The following is a 22,934-nucleotide window of genomic DNA, read 5'->3' as shown; positions in this document are numbered from 1 at the left end:
TAACCCGCCTCCCCCCGTGGCTATCCACTCCCGACGCCCGGCTTACCTACGATTGGTATGCTGGGCGTCGGGATTTCGGCGTGGGGCTAATGATAGGCGTCGGTATTTAGATTCCTTTCATTAGTCCCATGCCGGGATTTCAGTGTCGGCTAGCCAGCGAACGGCATTTCGACCGTCGGCTTCCTAACTACATCCCAAAATCATTACATGTGAAATTCTTCAATATCTATACTGTACATATACAGTATGTAATATTGTTATTTTATGGTTGCCATTTGGGACCGATCATCCCTTTTTATATGGTAGATTATATTTACTGCTAATAAACTTTTATTCAAATGGAGAGTTGCAAGTTGCATATTGTCTCTATTGGAGTTTGTTTGCTCATATTTGTCCATGTTTGAGCATACTTGCTTTATGAGGTGAGGTGGCGCACTATATAAACACTATATAATGCCGAGAGCATCGCAGTGACCGCCATATAATACAGAAAACGTTGCAGTGCCAGCCATATAATACAGAGAGCATCACAGTGACTGCCACATCATAAGTGCCTGTAATAGCCATATAATGTTTCCTGCATTAAATGGCTGTCACTGAGATGATCCATGCATTTATATCGAGGTCACTGCAATGCTCCCTGCATTATATGGCAGGCATTGCAACATTGATGCTCACTGCATTTAATGATGGGTGTTACAACACTCCTTGTACTATATGGTGGTAACTGCAGCTCTCTCTGTATAATATGGCTGGCATTGCAACAGCCAACAGACCTCATCACAAACGTTGATCACCATGTACAGAAATGCTGGCTTTTTATTCCAGAATCTTGAAGTCACCCATCATGGTGACTGAATTTACCCTACACTTTGTTTTTATTTCACTGCCATAATTAGCAGTTTGGAAATGTAACCAAAGATAATGCTCTCAGGCGCATTTTTTTCAGCAGAAAAATATTAAGTTAAAAATCAGCATTTTTTTTTATTAACCACACTGTGATGATCTGTCCTGCAGCGGTTGTTACATTACAAGTAATGAGCTTTCTATTTTGCAGTGTGTGTAGAATTTCGATTGACAGTGTCAGATAAGCATTTTTGAAACATAACGGTGTAGAATACGCTGGCATACAATATTTAGCATTTTAGAAAGTAATATGAAAGGATGGAAACTCTCTGTTCATATACAAATCTGGAAAAAGTAGCTTATGGTATATAAATATATATAGACACCGAACAGCCATAACATTGGAACCACTGACAGGTGAAGTGAATAACAGTATCTTCTTACAATGGCACCTATCAAGTGGTGGGATATATTAGGCAAGTGAACACTCAAGCAGGAAAAATGGGCAAGCGTAAGGATCTGGGCGACTTTGACTGGGGCCAAATTGTGAAGGCTAGATGACTGCCTCAGAACATTTCCAAAATGGCAGGTCTTGTGAGGTGTTCCCAGTACGCAGTGGTTGGTGCACCTACCAAAAGTGGTCTAAGAAAGGGCTACCGGTGACTTGCAACAGTTCGCCCTAGACTCACTGATGCATGTGGGGTGTGAAGACGGAATCGGTATGAAATACCGCCATCCCTCTGGCCGGCAGTTCGAATCCCGTCCGCGGCAGGCCGACAGAAGCAGAGATCCCAGCAGAGGAAGCCCAACAGCACTGGAAATCCCGATCGCCGTAGGTAAGTGAAAACTAACCTAACCCCCTAACCATAACCCTCCTTAGGGGTGCCTAACCCTAACCTCCCCCCCAAGTGCCTAAATCTAATCCCCCCTGTAAGTGCCTAACCCCCGGGGGGGGTGCCTAACCCTAAGTCCCCCCCCGGGGGAGCCTAACTTTAACTCTCCCTCCCCCTAGCCTAACCCTAACCCTCTCGGGGGGTGCCTAACCCTAAGTCCCCCCCGGGTGCCCTAAACCTAACCCTCCCCCCCTGCGGCTGTCTGCTCGCGTTTTTCCCGATCGAAGGGATGCCGGGCGCCTGTCTCCCGGCGGCGGGAAAATGACAGGCGTCTAGATATAGACGCCTGTCATTTAACCCTCGCCGGGATAAAGCAGTCGGGAAGCCGGCTGTCGGGATTAAGACAGTCGGTTTCCCGATTGCATCCCGTGAAGACTTGCCCATCTGGCACTATCCTATGGAAGAGCTATTATAGCAAGAATTGCTGAAAAAGTTAACGCTGGCTATGATAGAAAGGTGTCAGAGCACACAGAGCATTGCAGTTTGTTGCGTATCGGCTACGTACCTGCAGACTGCCCATCCTATCCCCTGTCCACCGCTGAAAGCATCTACAATGAGTACGTGAACGTCAGAACTGGAACATGGAGCAAATGAAAAAGATGGCCTGGTCTGATTAATCCCATTTTTTTATATCATGTGGATGGCCAGATGCGTGTGCATTGGTTACCCTGGGAAGAGATGGCATCAAGATGCACTATGGGAAGAAGCAAGCTGGCAGAGTCTATGTGATATAGTGCTACCTCTGTGCTTGTTTGAGACGTGTGGAAAGAGATTTAACGCATTACCCATGATCTATACTTACATTAACAATGTTCTTTAAAAACACTTATTTTGTTTGTTTTTCTAATTTGTATGTTAACAGTTTCTGCAAATTGTATGTAATATGTTCTATATATCCTGATACATTATATATTTTCTATTTTCATCGGTTGCTTTAGGTCTTCGAGAACGGCAGAGATTTTGGTGATACTCTTGTTCATATCAGCAGTAAAGAGTTGGAGAAATGCAGAACCACTAACTCCAAACAGCCGCTACTGAAGGTGAGGCTTCTGCCATGTACTGGGGTGAGCATGGGCTCTTGGCCAACCCCAGACCAAGTAAAGGTTTTGCCAATGATTGTGACTTAAATGTGAGGCTCGCCTTTATTCCAGGTGGGCAATGGACCTCCAAACTGACATTTGGCAACCAGGGGGAAAATATGGAGAAGGGGTGAAGAGCTGAGAAGAAAAAGGCACATGATACACAAGGACTGGTTCAGCCACAATTGTGTCTTTTTACGCAGCACGACTGCGTCTTTATGCTAATGCTGATGGAATTTGTACAGAGATGCTCACCAGCTGTCGCTCTAATCCGCTTGATCTAGTCTTTGAGTAAAATGTGCTCACTCTGAGTGCCCAGGCTTGTGGTGCATGCTGGGAGTTAAAGTCTGCTGGGAGCATGACAGCCGCAGGAACTGCAAATTAATCGCTAGTTATAAGCCACCTGACTGCTGCTGTCCTGTAGTTACAAAGGAGCCGGGAGGTAGAGTGGTGAGCATCTGGGTGCACTGCTAGCATAACATGCATCACAGCTTGCGAACACGGTGGGTTCTTGCCATGGGGTAACGGCGGTGCCGCCCTCAGAGCTCTGCGCTCTGTGCAGCAGCACCACTCACACCCACATAGTAACGGCCCTGGTTCTGAGAATAAGAACATATCCTGAGAATTACAATATATACTGCACACAATAAAAGATAAATAGCACCCTCAGCTGTCCATACATATAGTGCTACAGGAACAGATATGAATTTAATAACAGATGTCACAATTCCTTTATAAAGCACAGCTACCACCAGTTTATTATAATACACAACATGTTGGTGCTCCAGGGACTTTGCCAGGGACTTTTCTTGCATGGAACAAAGCCACAGTACAGAGATTGTCAATGGGACACAGGGAAATTTGGTAACTGTATTCTACTAGTACTTAAAAATTACGGATGTGCAGGGTCAGATTAGTTCAGATTTTCCCACCAAATTCGGATTTTTCCCGCCAAAAATCGCGTCTCAGAAAGAGGCAAAACGTCATCTTTCATGGACAAACGTCTGGAAAATCTGAACTAATCCGAGCCTCCACATCCCTATTAAAAATCATTATGAAGTTTTAAATAAGCAAACTGGCATGTGTGCCATAGCCAGTTCCTCACCCTCAGCAGTAGTGCAGACATGTATATACACAAACATATATATTCTTATAGATGGATTGGTTGTAATGATAAAATAATGGGCAGTCTGCAGCTCGTCCATTTTTGTTATCCTCAGATGGGCTCCATATGGTCTTTCCACTAAATGGAGTTGGGACCCTGGCCAGGGTAAGTGTAAGGACAGGGGAGAGGGAGAGGAGAGACCCCTTAATAGTTGTTATAAAGAACGTGTATTAGGGCCTTCTGTGATCATAAATAGGTCGAATGCTATAATCCAAGTATAGGTATCGAGCACAAAGGAGAATTGTGAAATAGCTTTTAGAGAACACATATCGCTAAATTAAACTGACATTATGGGTTTAGTTGAATAGTTTGAAGCATAGTTCATTTTCCCCCCAAATATGAAATAGTGCTTTACAGAGAATATTTAATCATTCACAGTCCCCGCATCGGTGGAGTTTACAATCTATGGGGCCCGTCTGTCATAACTGGCCAAAAAGAAAGATTTTTTTTTTTTCATCATTTATCCCATGCAAACCAGAAGAACATTCAATCACTACACAGATTGAACCGTGGTAGAAATCATTCGACCTAGTGTAAATTATACAGTAGAAGTCTGCAAGGTATAAATAGGAAGACGTTGTAGGCTAATTGCTTTTATCCAAGACATGGAACTCCTAAGTGACTTATAATATCCTTATTATCTAGAGTAGAAACAAAATTATTCCTTTTACAATGAAAAAGCTTTCTAATTTATAAAGCCACGATAAAAACAATTCACACAACAATGCAAAAATAAAAACATATTTGGAAAAAAATAAAATAAAAAAAAGTGTTCATTCAGATGAAAGTGTCTCATTAGAATTTAAAGGAGATTATCAGAAATAATCTTTACTAATATGTAGTTTTTATTTTATTTAATTCTTTACACTCTCCTTTTTACTAATAGCTTGAATTCCCCACTGTGATTTATAGTAACGTGTACTATATTGACTTCATAGCTGTAATAATGTTGAAACATGATCATTGAAGTACGGTATTAAGTAATACCCTACTCTCTTAAAGACTGACTAATAGTATTTTATTTTAAGACCGTATCCTAAATTACCTGTACAATATATACAGCAATGATCTGTGTTTTTTTTTGTTGTTTTATTTTTTATTGTACTTTGCATTTTTGGATTAAACCTTCCTGTTAAGTTGAATATTACACATCTGGAGCATTCACCTATTCCTGTTCATACAGAATGTTCTGTTTGTTAATGTGCATGTAATAGTACCGTTGGTCTTGTTTTGAGTTGTTTGTATTACTGCACCCCTCAGTGTTCACACGTTATCTGATGTATCACAGATGAACACGCATCTAAATATGAAATTCCAGATTTCTGCAAGTCACTGTTTATTTGCTTCCCCCCAAATGACTTCACCTCCCCCCCCAAAAAAACCCAGCTTGTACAGTAGTCTGATTGCTGGTGCTGTCATGAGACAGGACCAGTAACCAAATAAGGAGTTTAGTTAGCATGCTAGGCCGGCTGCAGTTACCTCAGCAGAGCAAGTCATCTGTGTCCGCATATTGGGCCTTATCCAGCAGCGATCTCAAATGCAACTATGTATGCAGATCGAGCGATTGTTAGCCATTGCGTATGTGTATAAGCGCGTGCTCTGCGATTGCGCTGCAATTACGAGCGCACTGAGGAATCCGTCGCAGAGTGAGTGACAGGCTGTGAGCGTTTGGGGGTGGTGACGGGGGAGTGGTAGGAAAACCGTAGACGTGCCTGTCCGTTTGGATGCCTTTCCTTGGGCGTGTATAAATTAACCACTGCGATGGCATACGCAGCTTGAGAGCCCATTGCGTGCGAGGAGACTTGCAGTGTCTGCGGCAGGTCAGACCTGGTGTAAATGCTGCGTGAGTGGTCTATGTGCTCCAAGGGTAACGCTGTTTACAAAGAAGAGCGACAGTGGACGGGTGTGAGAAAGCAGCAGTGGGCGTCTTTATGCTGGGTGAGATTTGGAAAGCATTAGCATACTGAATTTTAGCAGCGGCGATCACAGTAACAATCGCTGCTGAATCCGGCTCGGAGCTAAGGAAAGAACTTATAAGTCTTACATTGTACCATATCTACAAGCAAGCATGGTATATAATATAATTAGTTATGCTGTATAATTTAATACTATATGTAAAAGTTAGTGTGGAAAAGAAGAAATATTGATTTATTTATTAACAGTTATTTATATAACAAACACATAGGGGGGGAGGTTATTCAATCTAATTGCCACACTGGAGCTATTCAATAAGCGGGGAGTCCCCGCATTCGGACTGAACCTCGCAGTTAGGGATCATTTTTTTAACCTACCTATACGTTTTTGAATTGTGGGAAGAAACTGGAGTACCCAGACGAAACCCACGTAAACAAGGGGAGAGCACACAAACTCCACACAGATAGGGCCTTGGCAGGAATCAGACCCAAGAGCTCAGTGTTGTGAGGCTACAATGCTAATCATAGTGCCACCATGTTGCAAAAAATTCTACAGTATATAATTTGTGTTTTGCAATTCTACCATACGTTAATTTTGTTTTTTTGAACCTTTTTTTTGCATAGAAACCATGATACATTACCAGTTGAATGCACAGTATATGGATATTCAGCATATACAGGGCTAAATATATTAGACTGAAAGCCATCGCCACTGCGGGAATACATGCGACTATGCCCGTATTTTTAAAGCAGCAAACATGTTAAAGGCTAAACCAGCTTGTTTTAGCCTTTAACTAGCTTGCTGCTTTACAAATACGTTAGTTTATGAAGCAACTCGCATGTATTCCCACAGTCGCGGCTGCTCGCAGTCTCTTATATTTAGCCCATAATCTTACTAGGAGCTAGGAATGACCCTGGTTCTATGTACCGGGGCTCATATTTGTTCTGCATTTCAATTGATGGAAGATAAAAAAAATTGTTACTATTTATGTCAGTAACTCCCTAACCAACCCGATTATTACATGTTGATTTTATTGTGTTAATATTGTTTATATTATATTCAATAATTATACTATTTACAGTCTGCACTTAGATTTATATGCCCAGGAAGCAGCCAGTTATACAGGTTGTACAGATTGAGTCTCCCATATCCAAATCTTCCAAAATACGGAATATTCCGAAATATGGAAATTTTTTGGCATGACTGAGATAATGAAAACTTTGATTGTTGATGGTTCAATGCTAACAAACTTTGTCTAAGGCACAAGATATTAAAAATAATGTATACAATTACCTACAGGCTGTGTTTACAGGGTGTATATGAAACATTAATGAATTTCATTTCTGTACACAAACTTTGTTTGAGCCACAAAATTATTGAAAATATTGTATAAAATTACCTGCAGGCTGTGTGTGTAAGATGTATATAACATAAATACATTCTGTTTGTATATTTGGGTCCTATGCCCAAGATATTTCATTATTAAATGCAAATATTCCAAAATACGGAATATTCCGTTATCCAAAATACCCCTGGTCCTAAGCATTTTGGATATGGGAGACTCAACCTGTATAGCATAGCCCTGTAATGTCTGATTAGATTTCCCTCTCTTAGATGGGACTGTACTTGTGCACAGAACTTACAGTCACCGGTGCCGCTGCCTGGGGCGGGCATGGAAATGGGACACTCTAATCCCTAATACAACCGAGCATTTGAATAAAGGTGCCCATCCACTAGACTATTAAGTTGAGCGATTGAACGATAACGATCCTTCAATCGTTCATAAATCGTTTGCAAATCGTTTGCAAAAATGTCTAAAACGACCAGCGATGCGCGTGCCAGCTGGTCGTTTAGACATCTATCATCGTGCAAACATGCTGGTCAACCTAACGATAACTTCATGTAGAGCATGTTTGCAGATGATTGATGAGCCTGCACTGAACGACTGCTCATTCAGTGCAGGCTCATCACAGACTGACAAACGACTGCACGATTACAATGTCGTAATGTCTGCTAGTGGATGGGCACTTTAAGAGTTGTGTGCAATTTAGAAGACAAACATTGTGATAAGAGCTACCAACAAATTAAATCCATTCATTTATATATTTAAATCAAGCTAAATGGTTGCCTCATTATAAGCGCAGTATACTGTCTTCACAATTACTGATATGTAAGACAGAACCATACTTAGATCTGTGCCAGCTCCTTATAATTCACGATCCTGGTGGCATCTGAATAATGTGCTAGGTGCTAGCCCACAAGTTGAAAATTACGTCCCCGCTGTATTTTGGATTAGAACGTCCTTATTGATTTCTGCTTGGTTTTGTAAGGTAAAACCTTTAAAATCCATTAGCTTACACACTCAGAATACGTAGCGCATATTGCGGGGAAACAGAAAGCTAAAACATAACCTTTTACTAAAGACCTGATGAAGTGTATCCCAGCTGAGTGCTCGCTCTGTACAACTGTCAAATCAGCGTTCAGCCTCTATGCCAACGGGTCAGAGCTCAATCATAATCCTGTTGCCCCCCCTGCTGGTTAAAAGCCTGTGCTCATTTTGTTACTCTGCACTGAGATAAACATTGCAGTCATTTCACACTCCCTTTAACATTCTATATGAATTTAATTATCATGTTTTTGGACCTGGTTTGTAATAGAGTAAAGAGGATCTAGCACAGGGTGTGTGTTTGTGTCTGCGTGTGCTTGTATGTATGTATGCATGTACTGTAATGTATGTTTGTATGTATATATATATATATATATTTATTTTAACACTTTTTTTATTTTTTTTTACTTTATTGCAGCTCCTTAGAATTATTGAAGATAAACTCCAGCATTCCATTGAATTTGGTGGTTTAGGCTTGAGACTGTCTCGACTCTTCGATGAACATGGGCAAGAAATTAAGAATCTGCAATCTTTGCGTAACGAGCAGAAAGTCTGGGCTTCTTGTGGGGAAGATTACAGGTGGGGGATATTACGGTGCACCTATCACATTCACACCGTTGGGGCAGCTATTAATATTTAGGAGGGAGCAGTCTAACATTATGATAGGACTTGGTGAGATAAAGAAAGAACTTTGTGGGGCGGGGAAGAGAGGAGACTGTATGTGGCATGCAGTACTCGGTATGTTGTTATAGTGCAATAATGACACGTTTTGTGCCGAAGAACCTTTAAAGCTTATTAAAGTGCTATAGCACAAAACATGTGGTTGATGTAATAATCTTATTATCATCCTTTCTTTTTTATAGCGCTAACATTTTTCTACAGATGTTTGATTAATTACATTAGTCCCTGTCCCAGTGGAGCTTATTTCTACCCCACAAACACAATGGGCTCTATTTACTACAATCCGCATATTGAATGCAGATTGTAGTGTGATATTACAGAGTGAATTCGCATTGCGAATTCAGGCAATATCACAGGGATTTACTACAAATCCCTTACAGAGACAGAGCTTGCGATAAAGCTCTGTCCCTGCAAATCCCCTTCGGAGCCTTATCACGGTATTTTCGCAAAAAATACCGTGATTAAGTGCCCGCGCATGCGCCGACCGATCGCCGCTGCTACCCCCCCGGCGCTAAGCCCTGCCCCCCGGCACTAAGCCCCGCCCCCACGATCACGGACCCCCCACGACCCCCCCTCCCTTAATAGCACTTACCTGCATGCTCCGGGCCTCCGGTGATGTTCTCCATTCCTCCGGTCAGGTGATCTCCCATACTGCACTGGGGCCCGATCACCTGATGACCAGGCCCGCAGTGCACTATGGGAGACCAGCTGACCGGAGGGGAGTCATCACCGGAGGCCCGATCACCGGTCCTTGGAGTCAGGTAAGTAAATTTTTTTTTTAGTATTTTTTTTTCTTTTTTTTTACAGTAATCAGCTTGCGGTCTGTTTAGACCACACAGCTGATTACTGGGGCCGACTCCTGGCTCTGCTCTCCCCGTTAGAGCAGAGTAGGAGGCCGGTAACCGGGGGAGACCCTGGATAACGCCACCTCCAGGTGGCGTTATTATCACAGGGCTTCCCCCGGTATTTTTTCACATTTTATTTTTAGTAACTCTGGTCGGATCACATTTCCCATTACAGTTATGGGAAATGTGATCTGCTTTACTAAAAATAAGTGATACTTAGGGGTTGGAGTAGAATTTTACGAATTCTACTCCAATTGCCCTGTAATAACTATAGGTGACACTAAAATAATGTGAAAAGGGTGTGAAAACACCCTTTTTCACATTATTTTAGTAAAAATAATGTTGATAAATAGAGCCCAGAGTCACACACACACACTAGGGTCAATTTTGTTAGAAGCCAATCAGCCTACTAGTATGTTTTTGGACAGCTGGATGAAATCCGAGCACCTGGAGCAAACCCACACAAACATGGGATGAGCACACAAACTCCACACGGATAATTCTCTTTTCAAAACGGAACCCATGCACACAGTTCTGCAATCTAAAATGTTAGATATATTTTTATATACTAGTTTATTGGACCTGGCATATGCCGGGTCACTTCAGTCTCTGCCCACGCTCTGCCCTATCCCACCCTCCACTCTGTCAGGCTCCATCCCCTTTCTGCTCTGCTGACCCCCGCTGATCCGTCCAGAAGCCCCTACCCCCCCAGTCGCTCTATCCTGCCGTGCCCTTCCCCATTGCTCTGTCCCGCCGCAACTGTCCCACATTGAGGAGGACACCCTTCCACAATTTTATATAGTATATATATATATATACCATTTACATGTAAATGGCAGGGGAAGCACTGGCTAGTATCAGAGCAAGATTTACAGATACATATATGAAGCCAAGGTTTCATGCGGGCATTATACAAAGATGCAGCAGTATATAGTGCTGGAAATTTGTTGTGTTTTAATAAGGGATGTGTGGAAAAGGTAGACAGAGGAGGCAGTGCCTCACCTGCCATACACGTTTTACTCCAAAGTTTTGACTATAAAAATGATTAGAATAATACAAAGAAGATATTTATAATATTTTCTTTCAATTTTTCTTATAATTTTTATAGTCAAAACTCTGGAGTATACCTAAGTATGACAGGAGAGGCTCTGCCTCACCTCACTGTATATTACTGATATATACTGTGTATTATATGCCACAATAGTGTATCTTCTCCTATTGATGCTATTGCTGGAGCATTGGGAACATCCATTTTTGTGTGTTAAATTCACCGGGTAACCAGTGATATTACTGATGCGCTCAGTTTCCTTACAAATATTGCTTCAGTCTAAGTGAAGTCACTAGATCCCAGCAAAGTGATGTCACTAGGCCTAGTTTCTCATCTGAATTAAAATACTAGACATCAAGACTTTACATTTTTGTATGCAAAAAAAAAAGGTTTAAAAATATAAATAGATCTTCATTAGAAAACATGGCTCCCTGGGCGAGATGTTTGCACGTACACAGACAACAAACGAGATCCTTGGTGATGTCAGCTGCTCACAAAATGCTGCTTCCGCCCTTTAAAGGCCACAGGTACTTTTTATAATTTCCCAATTACATGTAATGTTTCTTTGCTTTTGTCACTGTAGAACAGGGGTGGCCAGACTTTTGGACTCGGTGATCTACTTTTAAAACTTAAAACCTTTCCTGATCTACCGAGCCAAAAACAGGGGCGTGGTATGCAAAAAAGGGGGCGTGACCTCACAGCAAGGGACATGGGGGTCTGTCCTGGCGAAATCACACATAGTATCCCCAATTCAAATGACTCCACACAACAGCACAATCTTATTCACATTACGCCACATAGTAGTGTCCCTTATTCATGTTATGACACACATTAGTGCCCCTTATACACAATGCCCACAGTCTTACCCCTTATAGAATGACCACTGTAGTAATGCCCCATATCCAATGCCCACTGTAGTAGTGCCCCTTATGCATTGACCCCAGTAGTTGTGCCCATTATGCAGTTCCCCTGTAGTTGTGCCGTGTATGCAATGCTCCTGTAGTAGTGAACATTATGCAATGCCCCCAGTAGTGCCCCTTATACAGTGCCCCCAGTAGTGGCCTTTATGCAGTGCCCTCAGTAGTGCCCTTTATGTAGTGCCCCCAGTTGTGCCTTTTATGCAGTGCCACTTATACAGTGCCCTTTATGCAGTGCCCTTAGTAGTGCTCTTTATACAGTGCCCCCAGTAGTGCTCCATATACAGTGCCCTCAGTAATGCCTTTTATGCAGTGCCCCCATTAGTGCCCTTTATGCAGTGCCCTCAGTAGTGCCCCTTATATAGTGCCCCCTTTAGTGCCCTTTATACAGTGTCCTTAGTAGTGCCCTTTATGCAGTGCCCCCGTTGAGCCCTTTATGCAGTGCCCCCAGTTGTTCCCCTTATACATTGCCATTAGTGCCCTTTATGCAGTGCCCTTAGTAGTGCCCTTTATGCAGTTCCTCCATTGAGCCCTTTATGCAGTGCCCACCATTGTGCCCTTTATGCAATGCCCTTAATGCAGTGCCCCCCGTTGAGCCCTTTATGCTGTTCCCCCAGTACTGGTGCCCCCTCCCCTGTGCCTTACTTACCTGGCCAGCGCTCCCGCATAGTCATCCACTGCCTGCTGCTGGCTGGATCCCGCGCAATGCATCACTGGTAACGCTGGCTTCTGAAGCGATTAGAGACTTCTTTAGTCTCTGATCACTTCAGAGACCAACATTCCCAGAAACTGCAGCAGGCTGGTCGCGATCTACTAGCGGGAGCTCCGCGATCTACTGGTAGATTTTGATCGACCTTTTGGCTGGCCCTGCTGTAGAATGTCTAATGCTGAGTACATACACACTACACCTGCCGACCTATCTGACGATTGGTAAGTGTATACATACTTTCCAGTAGTCCGCCTGATGTGTCGGGCCTGACATTTAAATCTGCCTGCCCAGTTGAGCTATCACTCACCGCCAGGTCCCTGCAGCATGTGTACGGGCCATCGGCAGGTCGTCCGTACATACCAGCAAATGCACCGATATATCTGCAGGTATACCGGCCATCTGCTGTGCTGCACAGCCAACATCATTCACAGACATATCGACGTGCTCGCAATATATCGGCCGTTCGTTTGAATGACTTATATATCGTCCAGTGTGTACCCAGCTTAAGCAAAACTTGTGCTTTAATAGTAGTGAAATGGGCGGAGTGTGCACTATTGGTTTTCTTCTGTTTCAAATTCCTAAACATATGTAAAATCTGACGCTTAGCTCTCAGTTATGCAATAAACTGTCCTCAGTAAGCACGTTTAAGCTATTTTCAATTAGGGACGAGGATAAAAGACCCTTTAAAACTGGAGGAAGTTTCCCGAGCGTTGTCATTAAAGGGTTACCACCCATTCAGGTGACACATTTGAAGAGCAAAAAAATAATCCAGCAAAATAACTGAGGTCCTGTTAGAGGCATTGCTGTTTGCGAATATGACAACCCCTCTCCCTGACTCAGTCTTAATGCCTTGTCATAGTTTCTGATGCCTGCCTATCAGCACAGCAAGAGGGATTTCTTCATGTGTGAATAGTCACCTTAATGATAGCAGATGGAATCACCACAGGGGGCCCAGCCCATCACACTGTCATTGTCACAGGCTGCCCTGACCCGTTTTCCCCTACTCTATGTTTCTTCCTTTTTAAGAGAGAAATGGATGGTAATTGAAAACCATCTTACAGCGACCGTTTCCCCTTATTTTATTATTTTTATTATTATTTTTTGTAACCAAACATAGAAAATTAAAGTACACAGATTTAATTCCAATCCACTCTCTTTCCTCTGATGCCATTTGTCATGTAGAAACACTTACCTTTTTGCAATTTTTTATTTTTTATTAAGGAATGGTACCCAATACCGCACAACTGAAAAATAATTATTTCATAATAAAACACTCTTAGGTAATAATACTACTAGTCAGGTACTACTCAAGATTAGCATAGTTTGTAGAAGTAATTATTATACACTCCTATTTTACCAATTTAATTTTATATGGTTGGACATCACAACATATATCGCAATGTGGCCGGGGGACTGGACAACAGCCAAACAGGTCATCTAGGATTGGATTTGAGCTACTCAGCTAGGTCCGTCCTGCTACAGTGCTGACCAGTCCTCGTGATAAATGATGGGAAGCAACTGGAGATTTCCTAACGATTTATATTCACTTTAGTTTCATTTAAATATCTGTGTTTTAACTTATATCATGTGAGAAGTCTCCACTTGTCAATGCTCATCATCACTAGGTATAATAGAGTTTCCATACTTTTAACTGAAAATACCACATTATAACCAGAAACAGGATTTTTTAATTATTTTTGGCCGCGACCCAAATAATATGTGTGATCTAGCTGTCTGAGTCATTGTTTTGTATGTACTTAATAAGATACTGTATTTGTTCTACAAATTAAATATATGGTTCATGGTAAGTAGGAGGTTGAGGTTTTGTAGAAAACGGTGTTAAAACAGGATTCATTATTTGTTTATTAATTGTTAGTATGCAATAAGGGGGAATGCTGGGAAACCACCCTAAAGGGCATTGTGACCCACATTTTATAGAATGACCTAATGCCATGGTTAAGAAGCCCTGAACCAGAATTGGATTTTAATTCACGATTTTTAAAAAAAAGATACAGTATGGCCTTTAAAAGGGTACAATGTTGGCCTTTTCTAACCTCACATCACTGCTCTTCAAATTGATAGATAAATAACAATATAGTTTGCCAAATATCTCATATTTAGGAATAGCCCCAAAATTAAATTTACTTTGTTAGTTTAATAGTTTGGAATCTCGAATCTGAAAAATTATTTCAAACTGCAACTCAGTTCCCATCTTTAGCCCTCTGCAGTCACCTCCACTATGAACCTTTTATCTCTCACAAACATGACATTTAAATAAATAATGATGCATTTGCCCAATACTTGTACTATGTGTATGCTATTTATAGCACCCACTCTCTTTATAACCCCATCTTCACTTCATACCAAGAGTATTTTCAGCACAGAATTATATTAAAAATCTTTTTATTCCATTATATGTCACCCACTTTAGAATGCCACCCTTGCTATAACACAAGCTGTGGCCTTTGTGTTAAATTCGCAGTATAAAGAAGGAGCACTGTATACAGAATAACAATAGCAAAGCTAAACCCATAAATTTATCAAATATATAATTATTCTATATATATATATTATATATATATATATATATATAATATTTCACATATTGTATTGTGTTATCATTTAAAATAGTAATAAATATATTTGCAATAACATGTCTTCAGTCTGCAAGCTAAATGGGAACAAAATGTGAGAGATGCAAAATTCCTGAACATATTTTGTTATATTATTGGTAGTTTGATTGTTTTATCTACTTACATGATCATTTTGAAATGAAAACAAAAGTCAAATATGTGTTGGACAGAAAACTTTATTAATGGGTTAATAGTGCCTCACCGAGCTGTACTTCTGTAATGCTAAGAATATTCCAAATATTGTTTCCTAAGCAGCTCACACAGAAATAATATATTATTTTCCCCCCAATATTATAAGTCAGATACAAGTGACAGCTGTTTGTTCTGTGTTGCCATTTTTTGAAAGGCAGAATTTATAAATTCATTCTTTTTGATTTTCTGCTACATTTGTCTTTTGATAGTTTGAGCCAGTTTTCAAATTGTAGCAAATGTAATAATTTGGTTGATGGTTTCCAGCGGTTGAATACAATTTTCATGCAGATTGTGATTCTGTGTATGTGTGTTTCACAAGTAGTAGAATCGAGAGAGGGGAACTGTATGACACTTTACACGACATGACCACTGGGCATGATTAAGAGAATCGGATCTATAATATACACTTCAATAACGACATAATGAAAATTACGTGCTGAAAAATTAAAAGTGGTACTGTGTCATAGGTCAGTTTTAAAAGTTTGGACATTTATTAAATGGGTGTTGGCTTTACTTATGATTTTATAAGGGTTATCTGTGCCTCATATTGTCATTTATAATATTATCCAACCTTTAAATACAGCAAAACACCAGAGAGATTATTTTCTTTCTCCAAGTGGTGTGACAAATTAATTCAACAATTCAACATTAGTTGATGTATTTTTTGTTTTTATTTAACATATATATATATATATATATATATATATATACAGATACACACACAAATGTATATACATAAGTATTATATAGTCCTAATTTTTATTTCAGATACTAAACATGCTTTGCTTAGCATCAATTGGCTACTTTAAAATGTTTAATAAATTCTGAAAGTAAATTGTTCAGAATTTTATACCCAGAAATTGATATTTACTAGAATTTTATATTTCATTAAAATATACAGTAATATCTGTCTTTTTTGTCACCTTATTCCAATACCAAGGGTTTTGTTTGTTTGTTTTTTGTCACTTATAAGGATATAAAAAATTTATAATCAAACACATACTGTATGACAAATATATTTAAAAGACAATTTGACATTTAGTTATTTCTAGACACGGTAAACAATGTGGTATTGCTTCACTAGTATTTTAAAATATAAAATTATATAGGACACATATATTGGAAATATGAGCATTCTGTATTCATAGCTAAATGAAAATTGCTTGACACGGTACAAAATTGGTCATATTGATTATATGATAACTGCGCATAATTCTAGCATATGTCTTTCAGATTGTTTTTGTATTTAAAATGTTAAATTAATATCTTGGATTTTTTAAATTTCTAGAAATATTTATATCCGCTCCTTTAGTTTTCTTTCTGAAAAATGCCAAGGTGAAAAAAAATTATTTTTAAAGTACAAGTTGTTTTCTGAAGTTTCTAAAGCTTTTAATATTATTTGATATTTTGTATTCAATTTACTAAGGCACAAAAATGTGTTTTTTTTACACGTTTACTATCAGTGCTACATCACTGCTTCTATTCTCAGCAAGGGTCAATCATTATAGGCAAGGTAGAATGTTTCGATTGCTTTTCATCTCAGGGGACCCTAGTGTAATATAACAAAAACCTTGTGAAATTAGTTTTCTTCCTGCAATAGTGCAGGGATTCGATAGTCTGCTGATTGCAGCAGCACACAATCTAAAGTCTGGTTGCGTAAGCTTATAGCATAGCCTAAAGGGATCCGGTCAGTGTGTCGAAAGGTTGTGAATGTTGGCAGTCAGAATACTGACATGGATATGAGATAGACAAGAATAATGTCAACATGGTTAAAATGTCAATATCAGAATGTCAACAGTACATTTTTGTGTTATTTTTAGGGTTAGGTTTAGGTCAAAATATGCAAAAAATTGTATGTCGTCATTCTGGCGTCGGCATTCTGAACATGTTGACATTCTAAGCATTTCAACACTTATACTTGTCGACAGTTTTCAGTCTGACTTAACATCCATATCGACATTCTGAATCTCAACTTTTCATACTACACCCATTGGCGCTGTATAAATACAGTAGATCATCATTAAGGCCACATATTTATATCATTGCTACCTTCCTGCTGAGAATATTGTGCTACTAAAAATGCTCAGATTGGCGTTTTACTGCCTGCATGCTGTTAAATGATTAAAGCTGAAAATAGCGAAAACCTAAATTCTTCATAAAACTCCATGATAAAATACTCAAACGTATATTATATGTACAATCTGGGCACTTTTCATGAGCTAGATCGCTTCCAGTGTAACTGTGGCCTGTTGTTAGGAAGATGACCACACAGGTCAGTTAGTGAGCATCTTCCAACCGGATTTACAAACATTTTGAAATTCTGGTGTCGACCTTATGAACACGCTGACATTTTATGAGAGGAAGGCATCTTTTTTAAAAACTTATCTTGAGGCAATTCACTATAGAAGTAAATGCAGAACCACAAACTATAAGTTCTAAAAGTTATGCAGACTTAGGTGGCTCTGAAACGGTATGAGGTTACTATGTCCTAGTTCGGTATGTCGACATTCACAATGTTGACATGGTTAAAAATGTCATTATATTGTCCTTTCCATGAAGCTTAGGGTTAACATTTAGGGTTAGGATCAGCCTTAGGGTTGCCGTTAGGGTTAAGGTTAGTTCTAGGGTAACCACTAAGGACAGGGTTGCCATTAGGGTTAGCGTTAAGGTTACTGTTAGTGTTGCCATTATTATTAGGGCTAGAGACAGATTGAGTACAAAAAAAATATGTTTTATTCTAACAATGTCGACATAACATCAGTGTTGACATGTAAATGTCGGCATTATGAACATGACAACATGTTCAATGTCGACAGTACAACCATGTCAACGTTATCCTGAGAACTTAAAGAATGTTGGCATTGTGAATGTCACATATATATATATATATATATATATATATATATAGTACCTTCTGGAACACTGCAGTGGAAAATCTACTGTACTGTTCCTATGTAGTACACTAGAACCCTACATTTTGACTCCTAATACCACTAGTGCCTCATTATTTCAAGTGGTTAGGGACAAACTTATTCTATTGATCCAAAGAAGGAAACCCACTGAAACATTTTGTCGAGGAATCCTCCATTGAAATACACAACTTTGACTAGTAGGTGTATTTGCACTGTGTTACTGCCAAGAGAAGATATTCTACAGGTTTCAGGGCCATAATGTGGGAAATTCAAATCTACTTGGCCAGTAGATCGGACATACAATAATATGACACTTGCAAGAACAGACCAAAATATTTAATGGACAGTATCATCCATAAACTCAACTATAGCCTTGATTGCCCGAGCCACCCTGCTGCCCAACTTCTCAGCCATTTAGTTGTAGCCGAATCACCAATCTCATACGTCCTTCCTCTTCTGCTTGTAAGAATTATGAACTGTTTCTTGAAACACACGGCCATTAAGGGTATTTATTTGGGCTCAAATAATATGTGGCAACATTTGTATAAAATGAGCAAATGTAATGCTTATAGTATGTAAGAGAGCAATGGCAGGACAAAGTGAGGGATGGAACAGTGCTAGATGGTACATGACGGTGTTAATGGTATTGGTATAGATTTTACAGAAGAGAGAGATATCTCTAATAATAGTCAGGATACAACACACAGAAACATTGACATAAAGTTTGATTTAAAATGGTAGTAATGTGATATTTAAGGACGCAGAGAAGGTAATTACACAAGAGGGCAGCACTAGGAAATGGTAGCGTTGGTGAACCTCTGGTTCATGGGAAGTGGGATAATAGATGCTGGAAAGGTCACAGATGAGTGGTATACAGTATAGGGCTATATTCACATTTGCACTCACTAGCACACTTATGTATACAGTAAGGGGTATATTTACTAAAGTGATAGCTTTTAAAAGTGGAGATGTTGCCCATAGCAACCAATCATATTCTACTTCACATTTATCTAGCACCTTCTAGAAGATAATAGCTAGAATCTGATTGGTTGCTATGGGCAACATCTCCACTTCTAAAAACCACACTTTAGTAAATATACCCCTATGCAGGGGCGTATCTATAATGGGTGCAGGGTGTGCGGGACACACAGGCCCCTGGGACCAGGGGGCCCCCACACCGCACACCCTGCACCCATAATACTACTTAACTCTCCGGAGTCCCATGTCGGAGCGGGGGTCCGGCGCTGTAAAAACGACTGGAAAATGGCCGCCGCTGCCATTTTCCCGTCGTTTGTGCATGCGCAGTACAGGGAAAATGCCGCGGCAGCCATTTTCCCGGTGACCTGCGCATACTCTATAGACTCTGGGTACACTATTACTCAGAGTCTATAACTCCGGCGCTGGCCGCGCACAACTTAGTACGCTGCCGGCCGCCGGACAGAGAGGAGGGGGGCCTGTGTTGGAGACTGCACACGGGCCCCTTCCTCTCTAGAAACGCCCCTGCCCCTATGTCTCCAGTCTAGAAAAATACAGACATGTGCAGTCCATCCATACACAGTTTGTTCAGATGCCTCATATAAGAAAGATACTCTAATCATATGGTTACTTATATTTTGGGATGCACAAATCAGCGAATACAGATGTATGATAAGGATTTGTTCTAAGATTTGGATTCAGCCAAATCCATGGCATTAGGTCACAGAATACAAATCTTCATTTACATAAGATTTTATCAGTAAATAAAAGATTTTATCACTTAAGCCCCTCAAGCCGAATTTAAATATGCATATTAGGAAGGATCCAAGTTTAATTTGCATTTTGGTAGAATCTTTTATGTCAGTATAGAGTGTTTTTCAGGATCTTAAACTATAGATGTGGATTTATTTCCTTGTCTTTTTTGCTGAAAAATAAATAAAATCTTATTTTTAAGCTATTGCTTGTAAAGACGGGTTTATGCAGTGTACAGTATTTACAGATTGTAACACTTTACATTTGTGATTTTCACTCCATTTATATTTTCCAACTCTTTCCTGTTGCAATGGTTCTCAAACCTGTACTCCGCCAGGAGTGCGGATTTGGTGAAATAATACGGAGATGTGGATCTCCTAGAAAGAACTGGTCACTAATTGCGGGCCGTAATAGTACAAAAATATAGCCACTAGAATGTAGTTTTCTTCTAGGCGTTGCTGCTGGTGAATAAAAAACGGTGGTCAAATATCGGTATCGCTAACGGTGGAGTGGGAACGGCTCTGTACAGATACTGGGTGGATATATTATAGGATGTTCAGTTTGCATAATGATGTCTTTTATTACATTTAGGGGACTATTTATTATTTGTAGCATGGGGTTCCATAAAATATAATTCCTTATTGCTGCATATGACGGTGATAAGGAATGATTTCTAGGGGGTATTTATAAATAAACCCGTGCCGGGACAGAGACTCTGATAGAAGCCTGCCCCGGCGAAGCGGTTGGCATTAATGTTATAGCTAATGCCTCACTTTGGTGCCAGCTTGAACACTGCTCATGTGCAGTGATTAAGTCGCGCATATGCAAGGGTGTGGTATAAGAGATAGACAAAAATTAGTTAGACAATGTCTAGTTCTACCCCAGTTGTTAGACAGTCAATAGATCGACATGTACAAAAGGTCGACAGGTACAAAAGGTTGACACACTAACGGTCGACATGTGAGAAGGTCGACAGGTGCAAATGGTCGACAGGGTCAAAGGTTGACATGGGAAAGGTCGACACGAAAATGGTCGACACATATATTTTTTTTTAATTTTTTTGTAAATACCATTCGAGCCCTTGCGGGCTCGCTTCGCTCGCCACGCTGCGGGCATGGTGGCTCGCTTCGCTCGCCACATGGATTTATTCCCCCTCCATGCCCACTTGGATGGTAGGGAATGACGTTGGATGGTAGGGAATGACGTTGGATGGTAGGGAATGATGTTGGACACTGGCTCATCTTAAGTGCCTAACCCTAAACCTAAAAAAATGTAAAAAAATATGTGTCGATCATTTTTGTGTCGACCTTTTGACCCTGTCGACCATTTGTACCTGTCGACCTTCTTATATGTCGACCTTTAGTGTGTCGACCTTTTTTCCCTGTCAACCTTTTGTACCTGTCGATCTATTGACTGTCTAACAACTGGGGTCGATCTAGACATTGTCTAACTAATTACTGTCTATCTACAGTCCGGCAGCCATATGCAAAATGCAATCGTTAGTAACGGAGGGGCATTTAGACTCCCTAAAAGTGATGAGAAAATCCCTCTCCTGCAATAATGCCTCCATAGGATCAAAGTGACTACTCCATGTGAATATTGCGTTAGCTAATATGGTCAAGCTTGGTAAGTTGGTCCAAACTGCTTTCCCCATTGGGAATAATGGGGACTGCGGCATCCAGCTTTAGTTTGCCGAATTCTGGAGATATATATGATGCTCTATCTCTGCAATAGACATTTCTTAAGTAGCAACGATACTTAATTTGTGCAGAAACTGCCGTTTCTGCATAATTTTACAGAGGTACTATAAGCCATTAAAAAAATAGACCCATTAATACTTTTACTGTTTTAAACCACATTAATGCAAGCACCCTATATAATTGCACAGTTACAGCTCACATAATTAAAGATAATGCCTAATGTCCTAATTTTAGTGGCTGATTTCCAAATTGTATTACACATATCGCAAAGGCTAGATTTAATGCATGTATTTGTCATATGCTTTATGTAGCAGGCAATGCTACAGATTTTAAATAATGAATAATAGTGGTGCGCATTATTTAGCAGTGTAGCATACAACCTGAATTTCATCTAGAGGACAGTACTATGAGTAAGGAACAAAACACCAAACCTTACAAAAAAAAATTCCCTGACAGGAAAATAGTGGGGGGTCATCTTCCGGATGCAATTTGTTGCCGGTGGTTTTGCTCTAGTTTTTCAGTTGTTAGACTTTGCTAAATAGCCCTCACCAGGGTTTTCATTTGCCAGTGAATAAATATGGCCTTTGGGGTCAACGAAAGCAGTGATGTCTTCTGATTACCAATTGTGACCCATGTGGTTATTTTGGGGTATATAGTATACTAAAATCTTGGCAAGGGAAATGTAGCATCAAGATAACAGTGAAAACTACTACTGAAAGTATAAGAGATATAGGACATATAAGACCATGATGAATTAGGATACAAGTACTGTACACCAAGGTGTGTGTGCTCTTGTCCTCACTTTCATCAGAACATTGGAAGCATGTTCATTCAGAAGTATGAAGCATTAGAAGTAAGCCCGTTTTTCATACTACAGTTTCTGCATAATCCTATTTATACCGGCTATGTATCAATAGCCTAATGCATAAGATATCTGTGAAATCTCCTGCATTAGGCTATTGATACACAGCAAAAGGCTAACTAGCGCTGCACACCGCGGTCGCCATTGTTATCAATGGAGACTGCAGTCTGGACCCCTATGTACCAAGTTTCAAAAAAGTGTAGCTTCTCGACTTGGTCGCAAAGGCTACCGCCATTCTCAGGCAGCCGTAGCCACTTATGCCTACAGAGGCCTTTTTTTTTGGTAGAGGGATCTTGCAATCCCTCTCTCACGCAGCCCCCGTCCGCCGCAAAAGATTTTCAAAAACTGACACTGTGTGTATGCGCAGAGGCAGCAGCTATGGAAAATCGAGAGACTGCTCCAATGTGCCGGGAAATATTTCACA

At 40.3% G+C, this 22,934-nt stretch overlaps 1 protein-coding gene across 3 annotated transcripts in view; it reads left to right on the top strand.

Moving 5' to 3' along the window:
* DCDC1 (doublecortin domain containing 1) overlaps positions 1 to 22,934 on the top strand; it is a 533,665-nt gene that overhangs the window by 289,472 nt on the left and 221,259 nt on the right. For all 3 annotated transcript variants that reach the window (XM_088470412.1, XM_088470415.1, XM_088470413.1), the window contains exons 13-14: positions 2,678 to 2,779; positions 8,702 to 8,862. In XM_088470412.1, coding sequence (XP_088326538.1) covers positions 2,678 to 2,779; positions 8,702 to 8,862 — 263 coding nt within the window. The remainder of the gene's footprint in view (positions 1 to 2,677; positions 2,780 to 8,701; positions 8,863 to 22,934) is intronic.

This window comes from Taudactylus pleione, unplaced genomic scaffold (assembly GCF_031769625.1).
Source record: "Taudactylus pleione unplaced genomic scaffold, aTauple2 ptg000100l, whole genome shotgun sequence".
Classification (NCBI taxonomy): Eukaryota; Metazoa; Chordata; class Amphibia; order Anura; family Myobatrachidae; genus Taudactylus; species Taudactylus pleione.
The sequence above is the reverse complement of the archived record's forward strand: the minus strand, read 5'-3'. Positions and strand labels throughout refer to the sequence as shown.